General features: G+C 36.7%; 1 protein-coding gene across 1 annotated transcript in view; it reads right to left on the bottom strand.

Annotated features, from left to right (window-relative positions):
• Window positions 1-19,652, bottom strand: part of RGS22 (regulator of G protein signaling 22) — a 154,728-nt gene that overhangs the window by 83,480 nt on the left and 51,596 nt on the right. The window contains exons 10-14 of the mRNA XM_043976316.1: window positions 17,677-17,851; window positions 15,485-15,630; window positions 5,093-5,207; window positions 3,127-3,252; window positions 2,056-2,157 (exon numbers count right to left, since the gene is read on the bottom strand). Coding sequence (XP_043832251.1) covers window positions 2,056-2,157; window positions 3,127-3,252; window positions 5,093-5,207; window positions 15,485-15,630; window positions 17,677-17,851 — 664 coding nt within the window. The remainder of the gene's footprint in view (window positions 1-2,055; window positions 2,158-3,126; window positions 3,253-5,092; window positions 5,208-15,484; window positions 15,631-17,676; window positions 17,852-19,652) is intronic.

Genomic DNA, 19,652 nt, shown 5'->3' with positions numbered 1-19,652 from the left:
TTAAGGTTTGGAGCACATGCTCTCCTCTACATGTGGCCTTGACTGATCCTCCCAGTTGCTGATGCCTTCCCCTCAAATTACTCCCATCTTGTCTTTCCTGAATATACTGTAAGATTCTTGAGGGCAGAGGCAGTGTTTGCCTTTATCTTTGTATTCCCAGCAGTTAGTTGCTTAATAAATGCTGATGGATTGATTTATTGTAGAGGAAAAGAAAGAGGGCCCTACTCTTTTTCCTCTATCCTGTCAGGAGTGACTCCATCTTAAACTAACCTCCATTTCTGTGTAAAAAGAGCAATTACATCTAACCCTCATGTCTATGTTCCTTCTTTCCCCCTGCTACATTGGCTACAGGGAAAAACAAAATGGCCTTGCTCTCTTTCCCTTGAGGCTAATGAGAAATTAGTAAGCAAATGCCCAACTTGTCAGCTGCAGACCTGAACTTACTCTACTCCATTTTTTTTGCATCCTACACTACCCATAGGTAGGTAATTATGTTCTGAGCTCCCTTGGCTGACAGAGGAATGTTGTCAATCAACTGATTTCTCCCTTCCATTGCTTGTCAAAATAAAGCTTCTCCACCTGACTTTTACTCAAATGATATGTGAATGGTATTTCTTTTACAACTCTGAAGAAGATATGAAAAAAATTGCCTTCCTTCCCCTTATTTGCATAGCTGAGAGTGCTACGGGAGTGGAACATGAGATATGTACTATCAGACTGGGGAGACAGATTGGTTAGTTTTGAAAAACTATTTTCTTTCTTTTTTATTCTTTTTTTTAAAGGGATAGTTTGCTACATAGGGGATGGGAGAAATATCTATTTAGAAATGAACATGACATAAAAACAAAAGATATCAATAAAATTTTTAAATTAAAAAAAGAAGAAACCAGTAACAGTAGCCAATGGTACCATGCCAGAAAGGATTAAGGCAGTAATAAGAAAAAGAAAGAATTATATGTTAAAGACTGACAAGTAAAAAGGCAAGGCTATGCAGTCTCAGGAAGTTATATTATCAAATAGGAGATCCAATTTAATTATTAAAACCATAGTCCCAGTTTTTAGCTCTGTAGAAAGCTAAGCCCTTGGTTTCATGGTAGAAAGTACAAAGATGTACCTGTCAGCTAATTTACAAAGTGTAGTTATTTAAGGGCAGCATTAGGATGGTGGAAATCTTTTCAAACATCCAGCAAAAAACTCAGTAATATTGCAACAAATGTTACCCCTTTTCTTTAGCTCAGTTTCCAAGGAGACCCTCTTGTGAATGGGACTATTACTGAATATACAAAACTACTTGGACAATCAACTGGCATAGAACTGATGAGTAATTTTCTAGGCTTAAAAACCTTCCCTTTTAAAGAACATGAAACAGCATAAAGACAAACAGAATTTATTCTAGTCATATTTTTTCTCCCTTTCTACTTGAAAAAGAGACCTGTTTCTCTGTCTCCTCTTCTTCACCATGCCTTCTCTTCAACCCATCTCCCCCCAAGTCTCTTGGGGGATTTAGAAAAAATCTCTGATACTATATTATACCAGAGTCAGTTTCACATGATTCAGAACACAGAAGCCAATAATAGGCAAACTATTAATATACATCAGGAATTAATCATGAACCTCTTCTTTAAGACAACAGACTCTGGAGACCCGGCCATTAGTTTCCTGTACAAGCTCCATAAAGATCACCTCTAGTCTTATCATTACATACACTCCTAGATACGCTAATGATTCCTTAAAAGAAGCCCATTTTGGCTATGTCCTGGCCACCTAGTTAGAAAAAGTGTAATTTGGAGAAAAGTGGAATGAAATGGAAGGGTGGAATAGATGAGAAAAATCAAAATAGTTAGCACCAGAGAAAAAACATAAAACATACCAAATAAACAAGATAAAACTAAGAAACAATATATCCAATGATAGGATGATAGATTGCTATTTAAGTAATCTCACAGCTACAAATTTAACTACTGACTTTATGCCTATCCTGCTAGATTTCTCATGTAGGGTTGGACAGACCCTTTCTATTTTCAGAGTCCTGAACAAAAATTATTTTCAACTTACTTGTGCCTGCTTGCATACTTTAAAAGGCTGAAGTGTTTCTTGGTAGAATAGTTGATGATAAGCCTGTAGGTCAAACCAAAAGTATGCACTGTTCTTCCAAAGCTACAAATGGAAAAAGTACATAAATGATTACCACCCAATTATGAGGTCTCTTAAAAGTTTTAATTTCTGATGCAAGTAATTGTTTAGTCGCTTAGGGTCATCCTATATCAGGTTCAACTGAAGGTGGTTTTAATCTTCTATCATGTACTGGCAACAGGGCAAACCATTTAGTGGAAGTGTCACTGGTACATTATATTCCTAAAATGTATCCTTGTTGTATAATTGGCCATTAAAATAGTAAAAATCCTAATTAGCATTTGAATAACAACCACATTTTTGTGGAATAAAGCCAAAAACTGAATGTATTTTAATACTTTATGTGCAAAGTTATACCATGTTGAAACCAAATTATATTTTAACAATTGAGGCAGTTAAATGCTTTTTATTTTTCACTTAGGTAAAATTACACTTTATGAAAAGGTTTGGAGCAAAAGAGAAACTTGGGAAGGGGGGAAAGCTTGTAATTTTTTGTTGATCTTGATCAATATTTAAAAGAATTTATTACATTTATAGGACATGTAAAACTCAACAATCTGAATTTAAACAATTCTACTGATACTACTTACAATCCTGAAAAGATATAATACTACAAGAAGACATTGTTTATGGTAAAACTTCAGAAAATTTAAGTCCAAGTAATATCAGACCAATATTCTCAATTCTCTAGGTACTAAAAACTTCTATTTGTGATTAGTTACATAATTGCAAATTAATCTTTATCTAAGTACATTTTTGCTGTTGTGTTTTTAATGTAAGAATAGATAATGGAAAATTGTATGTTTGAATTTTAGCAAAGTAGCATTATTGAACTTCTTAGAATAGGGAGAGGTTTTGACACCAAAGATAGCTTTCCTGATAAGGAGATTTCTGTTTTTATTTTTCCCTTTCCCCCTACTTTACATGGAATAAATTTCCCCCTACTTTACAAGGAATCAATCCTCAGAGATTAAACATATGGTCACATTCTACCTTGTTCCCTGAACATTCACAGAACTTAGTGAAGAAAAATCCAGCTCTACTTTCCACATACAGAGACTGCAGCAAATTTTCCATATCAGATCCAAACAAGGCAGCATTAGCTGTAACTTTTTTAACCTAGAAAATAAAGCATAGGTCTGTTATCCATCTAATAATAACTAGCACTTCTATAGCAATATAAAGTTTTCAAAGGGCTGTATATGTTACCTCATTTGATCTTCACAACAACCCTGGAGGTAGGTGCTTTTAATATCCCTTTTACAGATAAGTTTCCTCACCTACCAAGCATCCTCATGAGTCAGGATACAAACTCAGGTTTTTCTAAGTCCATGTCCAGTGTTCTATCTAGCTTCTATATCACTTAGATGCCTCTGAAAATTCAGTTTTCTTAGAAGGGAGGTAGAGAGCAATGGGATTTCATCAGAACCATTAAACTGTCATTTTCCTCTGGCCCATTTCTCTTTATTTTTGTCCCACTTATGTAACTGATCTGGTACAGCCATATCTGATGGTCATAAGTGGTCCATGGAGCTAACAATGGCAGCAGCCTTTGTTCTATTATGAAAGAATATGATTTTAAACTTCCTGTTGAACCTCAAATACTCGCCTTTCAGGTACAACGATGTATTTTTTTTCCCTTAGGAAGTCTTCCAAGTTTCTGTTGGTGGCCTGCAGAATTACTATTCTCTTTGCCTTGAGGTGCTGCTATTATAGCCATGAGAAGGTAATAAAGAAACCATGTTCAGAACTATTCATTAGCCTGAGGGGAGTCTCTTAAGAGTTCCACACTGGGCTGTGGCCTGCAGCCACATGGTCATGTAAGTCCTCATAAAAATGTTGCTGCTTATGCATTTTTCTGCCAACAAAGCTGGCAATCCTTATGTCACTCTAGAAACATGAAATGCTGGCTCCACTTCCTTCCTTCTCTGAACTGAAGTGAATGTCCAGCATTCATAATAAAGGGACCCAAGAATAATATGAACTGCTTTGTTTGTTTCACAAAGCCTCAACATCTTCTTTGGCATGTGGGATACAAAGCATGATGATTTAAATAAGGCTCTTGTTATCTCTCCCTGTTTTTAGTAAATCCTGACTATGGTATCATAAACCAAACAATAATGGATTCAATAAAAGAAAGTAGGAAAATGGTCCAAATGAGAAGAAAAGAAATGTCCAAAAATAATAATTGCACAAAATTATACCCATACTTTTGGTCTATACCCAGAGGTTGAAGCTTATATAAAAGAGCATGACATCTATGGAATATGAAAATGACGTACAGAATAAGGACATTCAATTCCCTCAAATTAGATAATACTAATCTGGAAATAAAGCATCCTAAACTTTTTCTTTCATCCTTAACTTTTGAAACTCCAAATTCCCAAAGGATATTATCAAGTGTTACCCTATTTTTACATTTCTGTCCAAGACTTCATAAAATCCAAGGTTTCTATCTTACACGAAAAGTATCACACTGAAAAACAGAAAACATAGCTAGTTCTAGAGATAATAATTGTTAATATCTAAAAAAAAATGTCATCTTTTTTGGTACCTTGATACTCTATGCTAGTCTGGCTCCATCAATTTTAATTCATTTTTTTTTTTTTTTTTTTTTTTTTTTTTTTTAGTGAGGCAACTGGGGTTAAGTGACTTGCCCAGAGTCACACAGCTAGTAAGTGTTAAGTGTCTGAGACCGGATTTGAACTCAGGTACTCCTGACTCCAGGGCCGGTGCTCTATCCACTGCGCCATCTAGCTGCCCCCATCAATTTTATAAAGAACAATAAATATGGTATTTTCACTTCAAAAAGAAAATGTGGGGAAAACATCTTAGAAAAGGAAAGTGTATATTACTTTATAAAAAAGCATTCTAAAAAAACACCACTTATGTTATTAAGCTAAAGAATCACAGTATCATAGTGTCATGTGCCCAGTTGGTCATTGTTCAAAATACTTACAGTAGTTTCTTCAGTATAGCTGAATTTTCTATCTAATTGAGGCTTCAGACACTCAGAAATGTCAGTAAAAGATGTTAAACGAATAACTTTGCTGCTTACAGTCATGCACTTTGCACTAAAATAGAGATAAGAAACCCAACAAAGCAAGTCAAATAGATGTTTTTGAGAACCTATTACATGAAAAGGTAGTAAGCCTAGAACTATAAAGGAGATAATGATGGTACAGTATATAAGGAAGGTAAAATATCAGTAATCTGATTAAGGAAAAAAAACACATAAAAGGTCAAAAAGAAAAATAATGCAAGGCAAATTGGTGAGTGCCTAATATGTAGAAGAGACAATCTATGGCTATTTTGAAGTGAGAGTCCTTGTGAGCTTGGGATAGAGATGGGATTTAAGAAGAATGTAGATAAGCAGAAAGGAAAAGGCAGTACAAATCAGGGCACACAGTAGGATCAAAATTAAGGAGGTAAGTAAATACAAGGTTTGATCATGGGACATTTGTTCAGTTTGGCAATAGGGGAGGGTTCATTATTGTGCTATAAGAAATGACAAGCAGGACGATTTCATAAAGGCCTTCAGAAAGACTTCTATGAATTGATGTAGGGAAGTTAGCAGAACCAGGAGAACGTTGTGCACAGTGACAGCAATATTGTTTGAAGAACTGTGAATGACTTAACTATTCTCAACAATACAATGAGCCAAGACAATCCCAAAGGACTAATGATGAAGCACACTATCCACCTCCAAAGAAAAAACTGATAGATTGAACACAGAACGAAGCATGCTATTTTTTACTTTTGTTTTCATTTTTTTCTTTTATTCAAGTTTTCTTGTACAAAATGACTTGATATGGTAATGTTTTACATAATTGCACATGTATAACCTATATCTGATTGTTTGTCATCTCAGGGAAGGGGGAAAGGAGGGAAGGAAGGAGGGATAGAATTTGTAACTCAAAACTTTAAATAAAAATGTTTATTATTATTTTTAAAAAATAAAGTATATAAAGAGAAAAAAGAGTAGAAGGTTCATATGTAAGAGAATTGGTAAATTAAGGTTAAAAAGGTTTCTACTTTTCTGGGTTCAGATTATGGAGGCCTAAGCCAGGCTAGGGAACATACACTTTAGTCTATGGGCTATGGGGAGCTACTAAAAGTTTCTTTTAAGTTGTTTTTTTACTATAATCATTAACATAGACAAATAAGTCTTTCTTGATCCCCCTTAACTCTAGTGTCTTCCCTCTGTTGATAATTTCCAGTTTATCCTGTACATGTCATCATTACAGAATTGTTCTCATGCCTTCTCCTACATTAGACTGTAAGTTCCTTGAGGTTAGGGATTGGTTTTTGCCTTCCTTTGTATACCAGTCATCTAGCACAGTGCCTGACATGTTTAAGGCTTTTAATATATGCTTATTAATTGACTCACATAAAACTATAAGAATTTAACAAATTATACCCCCCAAAATAAGAATGATAGGGACTGAACCTGATACTTCATTGAAAAAGAGAACCTCTTGATGATGAAATTCCTTCTCCTGATATAGATCTACTATATAAAGTTTGAAGAGAGTGGTCTATAGTCCTAAAGGTTATGTAAGTTGCCCAGAGGTACACAGATAGTATGTGTCAGAGGTAGGACTTGAACCCAGGTCTTCCTAGCTTCAAGAGTAGTTTTCTATGTACTAGACATATTTCTCCTTTGTAGGAAACAAGAAGACCTTTTCTCTGTGTATATTTCTAAGTCTATCTGAAATCCAACTATTTTTGACTGTTTTCCCCCCAAAAAATATAATTGTGGTCAGTGTATATACAGTTCTAGTATTTTGACCTGGCTTCACATCATTTCATGTAGGTTTTTATTTTCTAGTGAGATTCATATTAATCACTTTATTTAAATATTATTATTTATTTTAAAATTAAATTTTCATTCTTTCAATGAACAAAAATTTACCTTCTCTCCCTTCTACTTTCTTCCCTGCATGGAGAAAGAAAACCAAAATCCCTGTTACAAACATGTATAGTTAAGCAAAACAAATTCTTGCACTGGCCATTTCTAAAAACAAACAATTTCCCCCCACCAACCCACATGTTTCAATCTTCACTCTGAATCTATTGCCTTTCTATCCAGAGGTAGGGAAACTATTTCATCTTGAGTCCTCTGGAATTGTGGTGAATCATTGCATTGACAAAAGTTCCTAAGTCTTTCAAAGTTGATTATCTCTACAATATTGCTATTATCATACAAATTGCTCTCTTGGTTCTGCTCATTTCACTTTGTATCAGTTGATTAAAATCTTCCCAGATTTTTCCAAAACCATCATCTTCACCATTTCTTGTAGCATAATAGTATTCTATCACATTCATATACCATAACTTGTTCAACCATTCCCCAGTTAATGGTTACCCCCTCAGTTTCTAATTCTTTGCCACTGCAAAAAATTACTATATATATATATATATATATATATGTACATAGGGGTCCTTCTCTTTCTTTAATCATTTCAGATTAATATTGGTTATCACTGGATGGAAGGGTAAATAAAATTGAATAATTTGAGAGCATAGTACCAAATTGCTTTTCAGAATGGCTGGACCAGTTCACAATGACCAACAAAGCAATAAAATACCTCCCCCCAAAGTGATCGCCTCTGGCATTTGTCATTTTTTTGCCAATTTGATGGATATGCATTGCCATTTCTCTAATTATTAGTGATTTAAAGCATTTGTCATGTGGCTAGTGATAGTTTGGATTTCTTCCTTTAAGAATGTCCTATTCATATACTTTGGCCATTTATTAATTAAGGAATATCTCTTATTCTTACAAAATTGAATAGGTTCCCTATATATGTTAGGAATGAGACTTTTATGAGAGAAACTTGCTGCAAAGATTTTTTTCCCATTTACTTGTATCTTTTCTATTTTTCCCTATATTAGTTTTGTGTAAAAATATTTTAATTCTGTGTACTATATCTCTTGAGATGGTAGTCATGAACTCTTCTCTGATAATTTCTTCCTTGCTCCTATAATTTGTTTATGATGTCACCCTGTAGGTCTAAGTCATGTACCCATTTGGAACTTAGTATAATATAGTGAGATGTATTGGTGTATACCTAATTTCAACCAGTTTTCCAGTTTTCCTATCAATTTTTGTTAAATAGGGAATTCTTTTTTTTTTTTTTTTTTTTGCAGGGCAATGAGGGTTAAGTGATTTGCCCAGTGTTACATAGCTAGGAAGCATCAAGTGTTTGAGGTCAGATTTGAACTCAGGTCCTCCTGAATCCGGGGCCAGTGTTCTATCCACTGTGCCACCTAGCTGCCCCACCTAAATAGGGAATTCTTATCCAAATAGCAGTCATCTCTGGATTTATCAAACACTACAGTACTATGCTCATTTGCTTCTGTATAGTAGGCACCAAATCTGCTCCATTGATCAACTTCTCTACTTTTTAAGCAATATCTAGTTGATTTGTAGTATAGTTTGAAATCTGGTATTATTATTAAGTCCCTTTCTTTCCTACCTTTTAAAAAAATTTCCTTGAGATTTTAGAATTTTTGTTGTTTTCTTCCCAGATCTATAAAGTAATCCTTTGGTAGTTTAATTGGTGTGGCCCTGAATAAGTAAATCAATTTGGGTAGTATTGTCCTTTTTGTTATATTGGCCCAGTCTTTGTTGTTGTTCAGTCATTCAGTCCTCTCCAACTCTACATGACCCCACGTGGACTTTGTCCATGTGGTTTTCTTAGCAAAGATACTAGAGTGGTTTGCCATTTCCTATTCCAATGTGTCCTCATTTTACAGATGAGGAATTGAGACAATAGGGGTTAAGTTATTTGCCCAGAGTCACAACTAGTAAGTATCTGAAGCCAGATTTGAACTCAGATCTTCTAGACTCCAGGCCTGGTGCTCTATCCACTGTACTACTTAGCTGCCCCATAGCTAGGAGGCTTAGTCTACCCATGAACAAGTTCTATTTCTCCAGTTACACAGAATGTCCTTATTTGTTTAAAAAGCATTTTGTAATTATAGTCATAAGTTTCTGCATGTGTGTGTCTTGACATGTAGGCTCCCATGTATTTTACATATTCCATGGTTATTTATGGAATACCTCTTTCTATCTCTTGCTGGTGGATTTTGATGGTAATATACAGAAATATTGATGACTTATATGAGTTTATTTTCTATCCTGAAAATTTGCTGAAGTTGTTAACCTGTTTTAAGCAGTCTTTCAGTTAGCTCCCTAGGGTTCTCTAAGTAAGCCACCATATTATCTGCAAAACAATAATTGTGTTGCCTCTTTGTCTTTGTTTTTTCTTGGCTTATTACTTACTGTAAGTAGAATTTATAGCACTAAATTGAATAGTAATGGTGATAGTAGACAGCCTTACTTTATCCCTATAATATTATTGGAAAGGTTTCTAGTGAAGCTCCATTAGAGATTAATTTTGGATCTTGGTTCAAGATAGATTCTACTTATCATATTAAGGAAAGACATTTATTACTATGCTTTCTACTTTTTTGCTTTTTACTTTTTAAATATATTTTTATTGCTTTGGGTTTTGGGTTGTTTGTTTGTTTTGTGTCACCATAGTTTCACCTAGGATCTTTTCATGCTTCTTTCCCAAGAGCTATCTCCTATATGAAAGAAAAGGGGCGGCTTGGTGGTATAGTGGATAGAGCACTGGGTCTGGAGTTAGGAAGAGCCGAGTTCAAATCCAAGATTAGACACTCACCAGCTGTGTGACCCTGGACAAGTCACTTAACCCTGTTTGTTTCCATTTCCTCATCTGTAAAATGAGCCAGAGAAGCAAATGGCAAACCACTCCAGTACCTTTGCCAAGAAAACTCCAAATGGGGTCATAAAGAGTTGAATGCAAGTGAACAACAATTTTTAAAGAAAAAGACAAAAAATAAGAATGAATGATCAAAAAGGAATCTAGGAGGCAGCTAGGTGGCACAGTAGATAAAGCACTTAACCCTCATTGCCCTGCAAAAAAATTAAAATAATGATAGAAATGCAAATCAAAACATCTTTGAGGTTTCGTCTCATACTCTGCAAACTGCACAGCAGGACACAATGAAAACATGACAAAAGATGGCAGTGGTCAATGTTTGAGAGGTTGTTGGTAGAGCTGGGGAATCATTATGACCGTTTTAGAAAGCAATTTGATGTTATACAAATAGAGTGACTAAAACATCTGTACCCTTTGACAAAGTGATTCCATTATTAGGGTTATGGCCCAAGAAGGCCATTGATAAGAACAAAGTTCCCCATTATACTTAAATATTTATAGCAGCACTTTTTTGTGAGAGCAAATAATTAGAAACAAAGAAGACACCTAAAGATTGAGGAATGGCCAGATTGTGTACATGGACAAAATGTCATGTTACTGTGCTGTAAGAAATGACACATGGAATGAATACAGACAAGTATGAACATCTGCATGTATTGCTGCAGAGTGAAGTAAGCAGAACCAAGAAAACTACATGATGACCACAACAATTTAAGTGGAAAGAAACAGACACAAAATCAAAAGTGAATATTAAAAAATAATAGAGAACAAAATGTTTTGGAAGAAGAGACACATAAAGACATTCTTACCCCACCCCTTTGCAGAAGTTGGTAGTCCATAAGTACTGCATATTTGCAGCATTTTTAGATTTATTTGTTTTTGGTGGGGCAATGAGGGTTAAATGACTTGCCCCGGGTCACTCAGCTAGTAAGTGTCAAGTGTCTGAGGCTGTATTTGAACTCAGGTCCTTCTGAATCCAGGGCTATTGCTTTATCCACTGTGCCACCTAGCTGCCCCGATTTCTATCATTATTAGTGTTTTAGAACATTCTTTCATATGATTGTTAACACATTGTAATTCCTCTTTTGAGAACAGTTTGTTCATAATCTTTGACCATTTATCTATTGAGGAATGGTTTTTGGTGTCCTGTATCGGGCCACAGTTTCAGAATTTTTCAGATGTTTGAAGTCAAACATTTATTTGTTTCAAGGACCAACAATTAGATATTTTTTATTGAACAAAATTATTTCTCTAAGCACCAAATCCCTGAAAACCACACCCAGTACAAGGTTCCCATCTTCCTTTACAGAACATCTCTACTTCACTTAGAGGAGAATTCATCAATAGCACCACCATCACCACCACCAAAACAAGACATACCTCATTTGCTCCCTTTCCAATAACTCCCTCTGTAACCTCACTCTCCTGTAGGCTCTTCTCTCCCTGAAAAAACACAGCAGCCACCTTCCCCTCATTGTTAGCCTATGACTTGACTAGTGCACATCACATACTTTTCTCATTCTTCTTCACCCCTTTCATGCACCCTCCCATTCTGTAATTTAGTCTCACAAAAAAAAAAAATGTAAATAGGGTCTAGTGTGGTTCAATCCACTAATTCCTCAGGACTATTTCACTATCATCACCTCTTCCTGACTTCCACCTTCATCCTTGTCTCCTTTTGTATATTTAGAAAGAATTCTCTTAATAGTCTCTCTTTAGTGTCACTCTATTGATGTTGGCTGCTGTATCCATTCAACTCTCTTGAATTTCTGTTATCTGGGGTATTTGAGAAGCAAATTATCTCTTCAGGGTTATTTTTCCTTCAAAGAATATTTCAAATTCCTCTTTATTATTGGGTGTCCTTTTTCATTTATGGTTATGCTCAAATCTACAGGGTAGGTCACCTTAAGGTGCATCTTGAGCTCTACTGCTTTTCAGAACACATTATTCCATTCTCTCCTGCATTTTCTTGTGGGTACAGAATAGTCTTGTTATTTGAATTTCCTTTCCTTTGTATTTGAAGGTCTTTTCCTGGTCACTTGCAGAATCTATCGTTTCTCAATGGAATTGTTAAATTTAAATGTTATGTGTCTTGGAGTTTGCAGCCTCAGGGTGTGTTGGGTGTGGTTTTTTTCTTCTGGAGATGCTCTATGTATCTTTTACATTGGAGCTTTATTGTCTGTGTTCAGTTGTCCCATGCAGTTTTCTTGTAATATTTCTTATATTATGGTATTCAAGTTTTTTGACTTGTTATGTTCTTCTGGGAGACCTATGATCCTTATGTTATCTCCTTGCACTCTATCTTTGAGATCAATATGTTTTATGTGTATGGACAGCATGCTTTCTTTTAAAATGTTATTGCTTGGGGCAGCTAGGTGGCACAGTGGACAGAGCACTGGCCCTGGAGTCAGGAGGACCTGAGTTCAAATCCGGCCTCAGACACTTAACACTTACTAGCTGTGTGACCCTAGGCAAGTCACTTAACTCCAATTGCCTCACAAAAAAACCAAAAACAAACAACAACAAAAACCACAAAAAATGTTATTGCTTTCTGTTTTTCTTCTTCCAGACTGTCCTTCACTTCTTTGTATTTGTAATCCCTATCATTTAGCCTCTCTTTTGTTTCTTCTGTGAGACTTCCCATTGTTAACTTACATCTGTAGATCATATTTCTTTCTAATGTTAATGTCTTTTTGTTTATCTGCTTATACTTAAGGTCTTTGAGTTTTCTTCTTCCTGAAATTTTTGGTAATTTCAATATTTTCCCCCTATTTTCCCTTATTGCTCATTTTCTTATCCTCCTCCTTGCCTCCTGCCATGGTTTGATCATCTCCCTGGTGGATGGATCTCAAAGTATCTCAGTCTCCGCCCCAAAAAGGCAATTCATGATCATCAGTCTAGGTCTCTGTCCTAAGTAACTTTTATGAAGGTAGAATTGGCCCCAGCTGTATGCCAGGCTCTTTTTCTCAGGCTTAGTGGAATGCCACACCACCTCCACATAAATGGTGTCCTCCCTCTCTCTTCATCAGTTCTCTGGCCCAGTGGTACAGAGCACTGCAGTGCTGCTGCTTATCATAGCTACTCTTTTGAATTGGGATCTTTATGGCACTGAGAGAAAGGGTTAAAGATATGGGATTGAGCTCTGCCACAAATCCAGAAAGGTATCTGCCTCTCCTCTCCCTCAACATTCAGTGCAGTTTAGAGTTTGGATTTCTGTGGCACCAGAAAAGGGATGGGGGGTAGGGTGGGGGAGTCAGGGTGTAATGTAATGTTCTCTTGGAAGCCTGTAGGTTGGGTTAGCTAGTGAGCATGATGGGTGGGGGTGGGGAGATGGTGCTAAAGAGCATGAATAACGCTTCTGCTTTCTTTGGTTCTTAGAATCCTAGATTATGTGGACAGCTGAAATTGCTTTCTCTCCGGTGCATCATTTCTATTTTGGAAGTTTTGAGAGGTCATGAGGATCTGAAAACATCTAAATTTCATCTTGCTGGTCATATGACTGTTACTTATTTCTGAATGAACCTCATTAGTCAATCCTGGATCTATGCCCTGAAATTGGGTAGTGAATGACAGAGTTGCCAATGGGCATCAATACCTGATATCCTGAGGCACAGTCCTGGTCTTCTTTCAGATCACGGAATACTCCATGAGGCTGTTCTAGGCTAGATCCAATCTCCAGTGTCCACAGACCTCTCCATCTGTTTCCCTATGCTCAGCTGGACTAGAAAAATGACACTATAATTTTTTCATAAATTTCCCAATTAGGACTCTATCTGGTGCATTTTATAGATCTTTGTAGAGAAGTTGTAGGGAAAGGAGAGGAAGCTCAGATGTACTTCTTGCTACTCCACCATTCTGGCTTTGCTTTTCATCACAGTATTTCCCCCATTCTCAAAAAAAAAAAATCATCATTTGTCCTTACCATTCCCATAAGCTACCTTCCTATGTCTCTTCTCCATTTTATAGCCAAGCTCCTAGAAAAAGCTATCTCCACTCCTTCTTTCTATTTCCTCTCTTTTCACTCACTTTTCAATCTTTTGAACTGATTCTAGTTTCTTATCTTGTCACTGAACTGAAACTTTTCTCTCCAAAGGTAGCAGTGATCTTTTAATTGCTAAATCTGATGTTCTTTACTCAGGTCTCATCCTTCTTGTTATCCCTAGAACATCCCCCTCATCCTCCTGGATACTCTTTCTTCTCTAGATTTTCAGGACACTGCTTTTTCCTGGTTCTTTTCTTACCTGTCTGCCTACTCAGTCTTTTTTGCTGATTCATCATCTGTCTCTTACACCTTAACTGTGGTGTGTCTCAAGGCTCCAGTCTGGACCTTCTTTTTCTCTTTCTCCACATTCTCTCTGTAGATGACTCACAGATCTATAAAGCCCTAGGCTCTGTCTTGATCTCAGGGCCCATTATCACCAACCACCTATTGGACATTTCACCCAGATTCACAACCTTGTAGCCATCTTTGATTCTTCCTTTCCCCTCTCCCCCTAATTCCAATCAGTTACAAGGATATTGTCAACTCTACCTCAATAGCATCTCTCACATCAGTCCCTTTCTCTCCACATCCATCACCATAATTTCAGCCATGATGATGTTTTGCCTGGTCTTAGGCACAACCTCCTAAATGCTCTTCCTGCTTTTAGTCTTTCTTGTCTCCAATTCATCCTCTGCATAACAATTAAAAATTTTTTCCCTAAGGCCCAGGTCTGACCTATCACTTCACTATTCAAATATATTCAGTGACTTCCCTATCTTTAGCATAGCATAGACACTCCTTACCCTGGCACATAAGGGCTTCCACAACTTGACTAACAACTATCTTTTCAATATTATTTATACTACTCTCTTTCACACAGTCATCTAAATGTTTAATTTAAACTTAATTAAATTAAAATTAATAAGCATTTATCATTTGTCTGCTTTATGCCAGACACTGGGGAAACAGAAACAAATACAAAAATCTCTTCCCTCCAGGCACTTACATTCCACTAGGGAGAAACAAAACTGAACTGCTAATCATTCCCCAAACTCAATATTCTGTCTTCTGCTTCCATGCATTCACACAAATAGAATGCAACTTCCTTTAAATCAGGCCCTTTTTTGGTCTTTGATCCTCAGCACTTATAGTACCTTACATGCAGTAGGTACCTTATAATTGTTTGTTGAACTTAATTGAAAATAACAATTCTTAGAAATGATTCACTTATGGTAAAAGATAGGCAAAGGGCAAAATTAAGAAAAAGTTAGATAACACTACTATTTGCTACTTAAGAGCAAGATTCTCTGAGAGTTCTTATGACTTTAGTAAGACATAGGTCTCTAGAACTCAAAAAGATTCCCTCTGACATTGGTAATCTCTAGACCTACCCTTCAGTAGTATACGCTCATATGCAGAAGTAAGAAGTAGGAATATTTACTCCTGAAACATAAGAACCCACATCAAACACCACTCAATTAATTTTCAGTTTCTCTTGAATGTGAAAATTCCTTAAACAAATGAGATTCATGGATGACGGAAACACACTTGTTTCCATTCCAACAACGTCTGAGTGGTAAAACAGAACAGTAATTTCCTTTGTAATTGTACCCACTTCTTTCCAATGATATCCTGCTCTGATGTTTCTTCAGGAGCCTCATTCTTCACAGTTGACTTTCTAGTTGCTGACCCTGCTCTTTCAGATTTCCTGGCAGATTTCCTGGCAGATTTCAAAGATCGTGGTTGGATGAACTCCTCCTTCTAAAAAGTGACAGGATAATGGACAACATGAAAGAATATATGGAAGAAAATATCTCAGCTTTGAACCCTAATCCTCAGATTACTTGAGGATCCACATATCATTCCCTACTCCATGTCCATGCACCAATGTAGTTAAAGGCTTTTCTCCATCCATACCTACTAGATAGCTAACCCACAGAAGCCCAGTATTGGGGCTGAGGTAGAAGAATGCCAAAGAGTGAGTTGTATATCCCTCCTTCCAAAATATTCAACATTACAGAGAAATACTCTTCTTCTCTTATAGTATGTAGGTTAAAAAAATTGCCTTGGACTCTTGGGCTGGAGGAGAAAACATGAACATTTTATTTCTTCTCTCTGAATATTATAACTTCATTATTGTTGTTCTAATTACTAAAAGGTTTGCAACATTTATAAGAATGTTAGCTCCTCTTATAATATAAGCAACTAGAGAACAAAGAACTTATCTATAGGCCAAGAATAGGGTTTGAACAATGTCATCTCAGTGTTTAGAATCACTGGGCTGGCTACATACAATATGATGTATGGCTTAAATACTGCTAATAGATTTTAAAATTGTATAAAGATAATTATTTAAAGATATTTTAGTTTAACCTCCTGGGAATCAAAGGCCACAAATATTAAAACAAAAAATGAAAAAAATAGAAGATAATATATCTTTTTTTTGTTTTTTGTTTTTGATGAGGCAATGAGGGTTAAGTGACTTGCTCAGGGTCACACAGCTAGTAAATGTCAAGTGTCTGAGGCTGGATCTGAACTCAGGTCCTCCTGAATCCAGGGCTGGTGCTTTCCACCTAGCTTCCCCTAAGAGATCTTATATTTTAAAAATGACATGGAAAACAGGTCAAGAAGAATTTAAGCATCACTATACTACCTGAAAACCATGATTTTTTTAAAAAAAGGGCTGAACATTATATTTTATAATTAAATATATAAATCATAAACAAAAACTGCCTAGTTCTACTAGAACCAGAGAGCAAAGTGAAAATAGAAAGAATCCACCAATCAACTCCCTGAAAGTTTGGAACTCCAAAAGGAAAAGCCATAGCTAAGATCCAGAGTTATATCAGTGAAAAAATATTTAAAACATCAAGGAACAAGCAGTTCAAATAAGAGAACCACACAATCGAGATTACACATGACTGGGAAGGCTCTACTAAAAATCAGGGGAGGTTTTAGAATATAATATTTAAAAAGGCAAGAAAAGATAGAACTGGGATTGAGTTGAAGGGATAAGAATAAGGGAGCAGTCAATAGGAGGCTAAGAACAGGGTTTGAACAATGTCACCTGGGTGTTCAGAATCACTGGGCTGGGGAAGGAATGAGAAGATGGGAGTTTATTAATCATTGAGGATGGGTTCAGGTAAGTTATTGTTTTCCATGGAGGTTCAACCAGAGGGTAGAATTGTCCCAGGGTGTCAGGCAACTGTGTATAAAAGAAAAGGGGAGAGGAAGAGAGAGATGTGCAGAGTTGTTCAAGTTGGGGAAAGGCAACTCCTGTAGAGCAGGGATAAAACAAGTGCCTACACCTAATCAAAAAGGAAAGGCATGGTAGCCAGGATAAAATCCAAGGCAGAAGGATAAGACCTGACACTGAAAGCAAAGATCTGACCGACCCTGAAACTAAGGAAGAGGTATGTGCCTAATTTTATATTCTCAAATTATTGTAAACACAAAAAAGAAAGATTCCATTAAAAATGTGGCGGGGGGGGGGGCAGCTAGGTGGTGCAGTGGTTAAAGCACTGGCCCTGGATTCAGGAGGACCTGAGTTCAAATCCAGCCTCAGACACTTAACACTTACTAGCTGTGTGACCCTGGGCAAGTCACTTAACTCCAATTGCCTCACAAAGAAAAACAAAACAAAAACAAATGTGGTGTGGCATTTCATTTTCTTATTTTTGAGTTATTTTAAGATGCACATTATTAAAAGAGTTTTATGATACAACTTTTTGATGAAGACTTACATAAAAACCAAATATAGATTTTTATCACAAACGTCACAATCATGAGCTCAACAGTCCAACCTACCTTTAATGTAGGAATCTGTGGCATGCAAGATTTAGGTCTTAGTGGTAAAAGTGTCGCCATTTGCGGGAAAGGATCAATATCTTTTCTTGGTCGCTCTTGGCGGGAATGCCAGAATTTCAGCTCAGCACTGGCATTTTTTATTTCAAATTTATGTGTTACACAGAATCTAGGTCCCCTGTTGGGAGAAATACAACTTTAAGAAGACCTTGATAAAAGACTCCTATCTCTAGAGGGTCTTTATAAAAACATTTTCAAAAATCTACAAAATTTACAATGTATCAATTTGGCCCAAACTACCAGAGTCGTCCCTAACCCCTTATTTTCTAAGAGGTAGTATACTACAGTAGAAAAAGCAAAGGATTTGGAGTCAAAGGTCCTGAGTTCAAATCCCAGCTCTGCCACTTATTACCTGCATGGTCTTGGGCAAGTCATTTTACTTCTGTAGTTCTCAGTTTACTCATCTTCAAAATGAAGGAAGAGAACAGACTTGATAAATTCTAAGGTTTTTTTTTTCCAGCCCTGAGAATCTATGATCCATTTCTAGTCATCCCTATTTTTTTCTGTTCACCATTATAAGTTGAATAGAAAATACTAGGATCTCACAAGTAGGGTAGAATTTAGTATAAGGCAAATCTGCCTTTACTCCATAAATAACTGATCATGTCCCACCTGGCTGCTCTCCTAGACTTCTTGATTATCTCCAGAAACTCATCTTCCTACAAGAGCACATCAACTATGAAAGCACACTTTTCCCTCAGTACCACTTGCCTGGGGGGGGGGGTGCTTCTCCCTCTCTCTGATTGGAATAGACAGAAGGTGGACATTGGAGAGCCATTCCCAGATCCTCCTTCTAAGGAAAGACCCAGGGCAGTCATATCAGAATTTCCCACCCACCTGCAGGAGTTCATAATGCCCCACCCATGCAGGGTAACCCACCTTTTCAGCTTCTTTTTATGTGTGGTCTTCCCCTATTAGATTGTGAGCTCCTTGAGAACAGGGACTCTCCTTTGCCTTTCTTGGCATCCTCAGCACTTACCACAGTGCCTGGCACATAGTAGGTGCTTAATAAATGTTTACTGGCTGGCTGACTGACTGAAATTAACAAATAAATGAAAAAGCATTTATTAAGTGCTAAGTGCCAAGAGGCACCAGGGATACAAATACAAAATTGAAGATAGTCCCTGCCCTCAAGGAACTTACATTCTAATAGGGGTAGACAAGACACATAAGAGAGTGGTAGCCAGGGAGGAGTATTTTAGTTTGGAAAATTGTAAGTGATGAATGCTGCCACAGAGTAGATTTGCACACCTTTTACTGCTTATGATTCAATTATGGTTCTAGAACTTGAAAGCAAAGTGGGGTGATAGGCCTAGAGAAAAATCAGCAGTCTGAATATCTATAATTAGAGTTGTCAACATCCTGACAAAAACAGCAGAAGCCAATATTTTGGAATCTTTTGTTAATGATCCAAAAAGGTGATGACGCATGTTTACCCAGTATTTCTATGTCAAATCAGGGAGGAGGCAATTGTGTATGAGGAGGTCAGTTAGCACACAGTTCCCATAAAGAGTTCAGACTCCTTAGTCTGGCATTTAAACTGCTCTACAATCTGGTATCACACTGTATTCTAACCTGACCTTTTACCACTGTCTCATGCTTTCCTACCTCAGTGTCTACGCACATTGTTCCCTCTGGTATTTGTTTTATTCACAGAATCAAAGACTTTCAGATTTGAGGGATACCTCAGAGGCCACATAGTCCAACCCAAGCCTAAACAAGAATCCCCTCTATAAGCAAGTTGTCATTGAGTCTTTTCTTAAAGTTCTCAGGTGACAGGAAACCCACTGACTCCTAAAACAGGCCATTCCACTTTGGAATAGTTGTAATTCTTTGAAAAATTTTCCTTATATCAAGCCTAAATGAGCCTTTCTGCAGCTTTCACCCACTATTGCTGGTTTTGCCCACTAGACTCTGGG

This window comes from Dromiciops gliroides, chromosome 1 (assembly GCF_019393635.1).
Source record: "Dromiciops gliroides isolate mDroGli1 chromosome 1, mDroGli1.pri, whole genome shotgun sequence".
NCBI lineage: Eukaryota > Metazoa > Chordata > Mammalia > Microbiotheria > Microbiotheriidae > Dromiciops > Dromiciops gliroides.
This window is presented reverse-complemented; position numbering and strand designations above follow the sequence as displayed.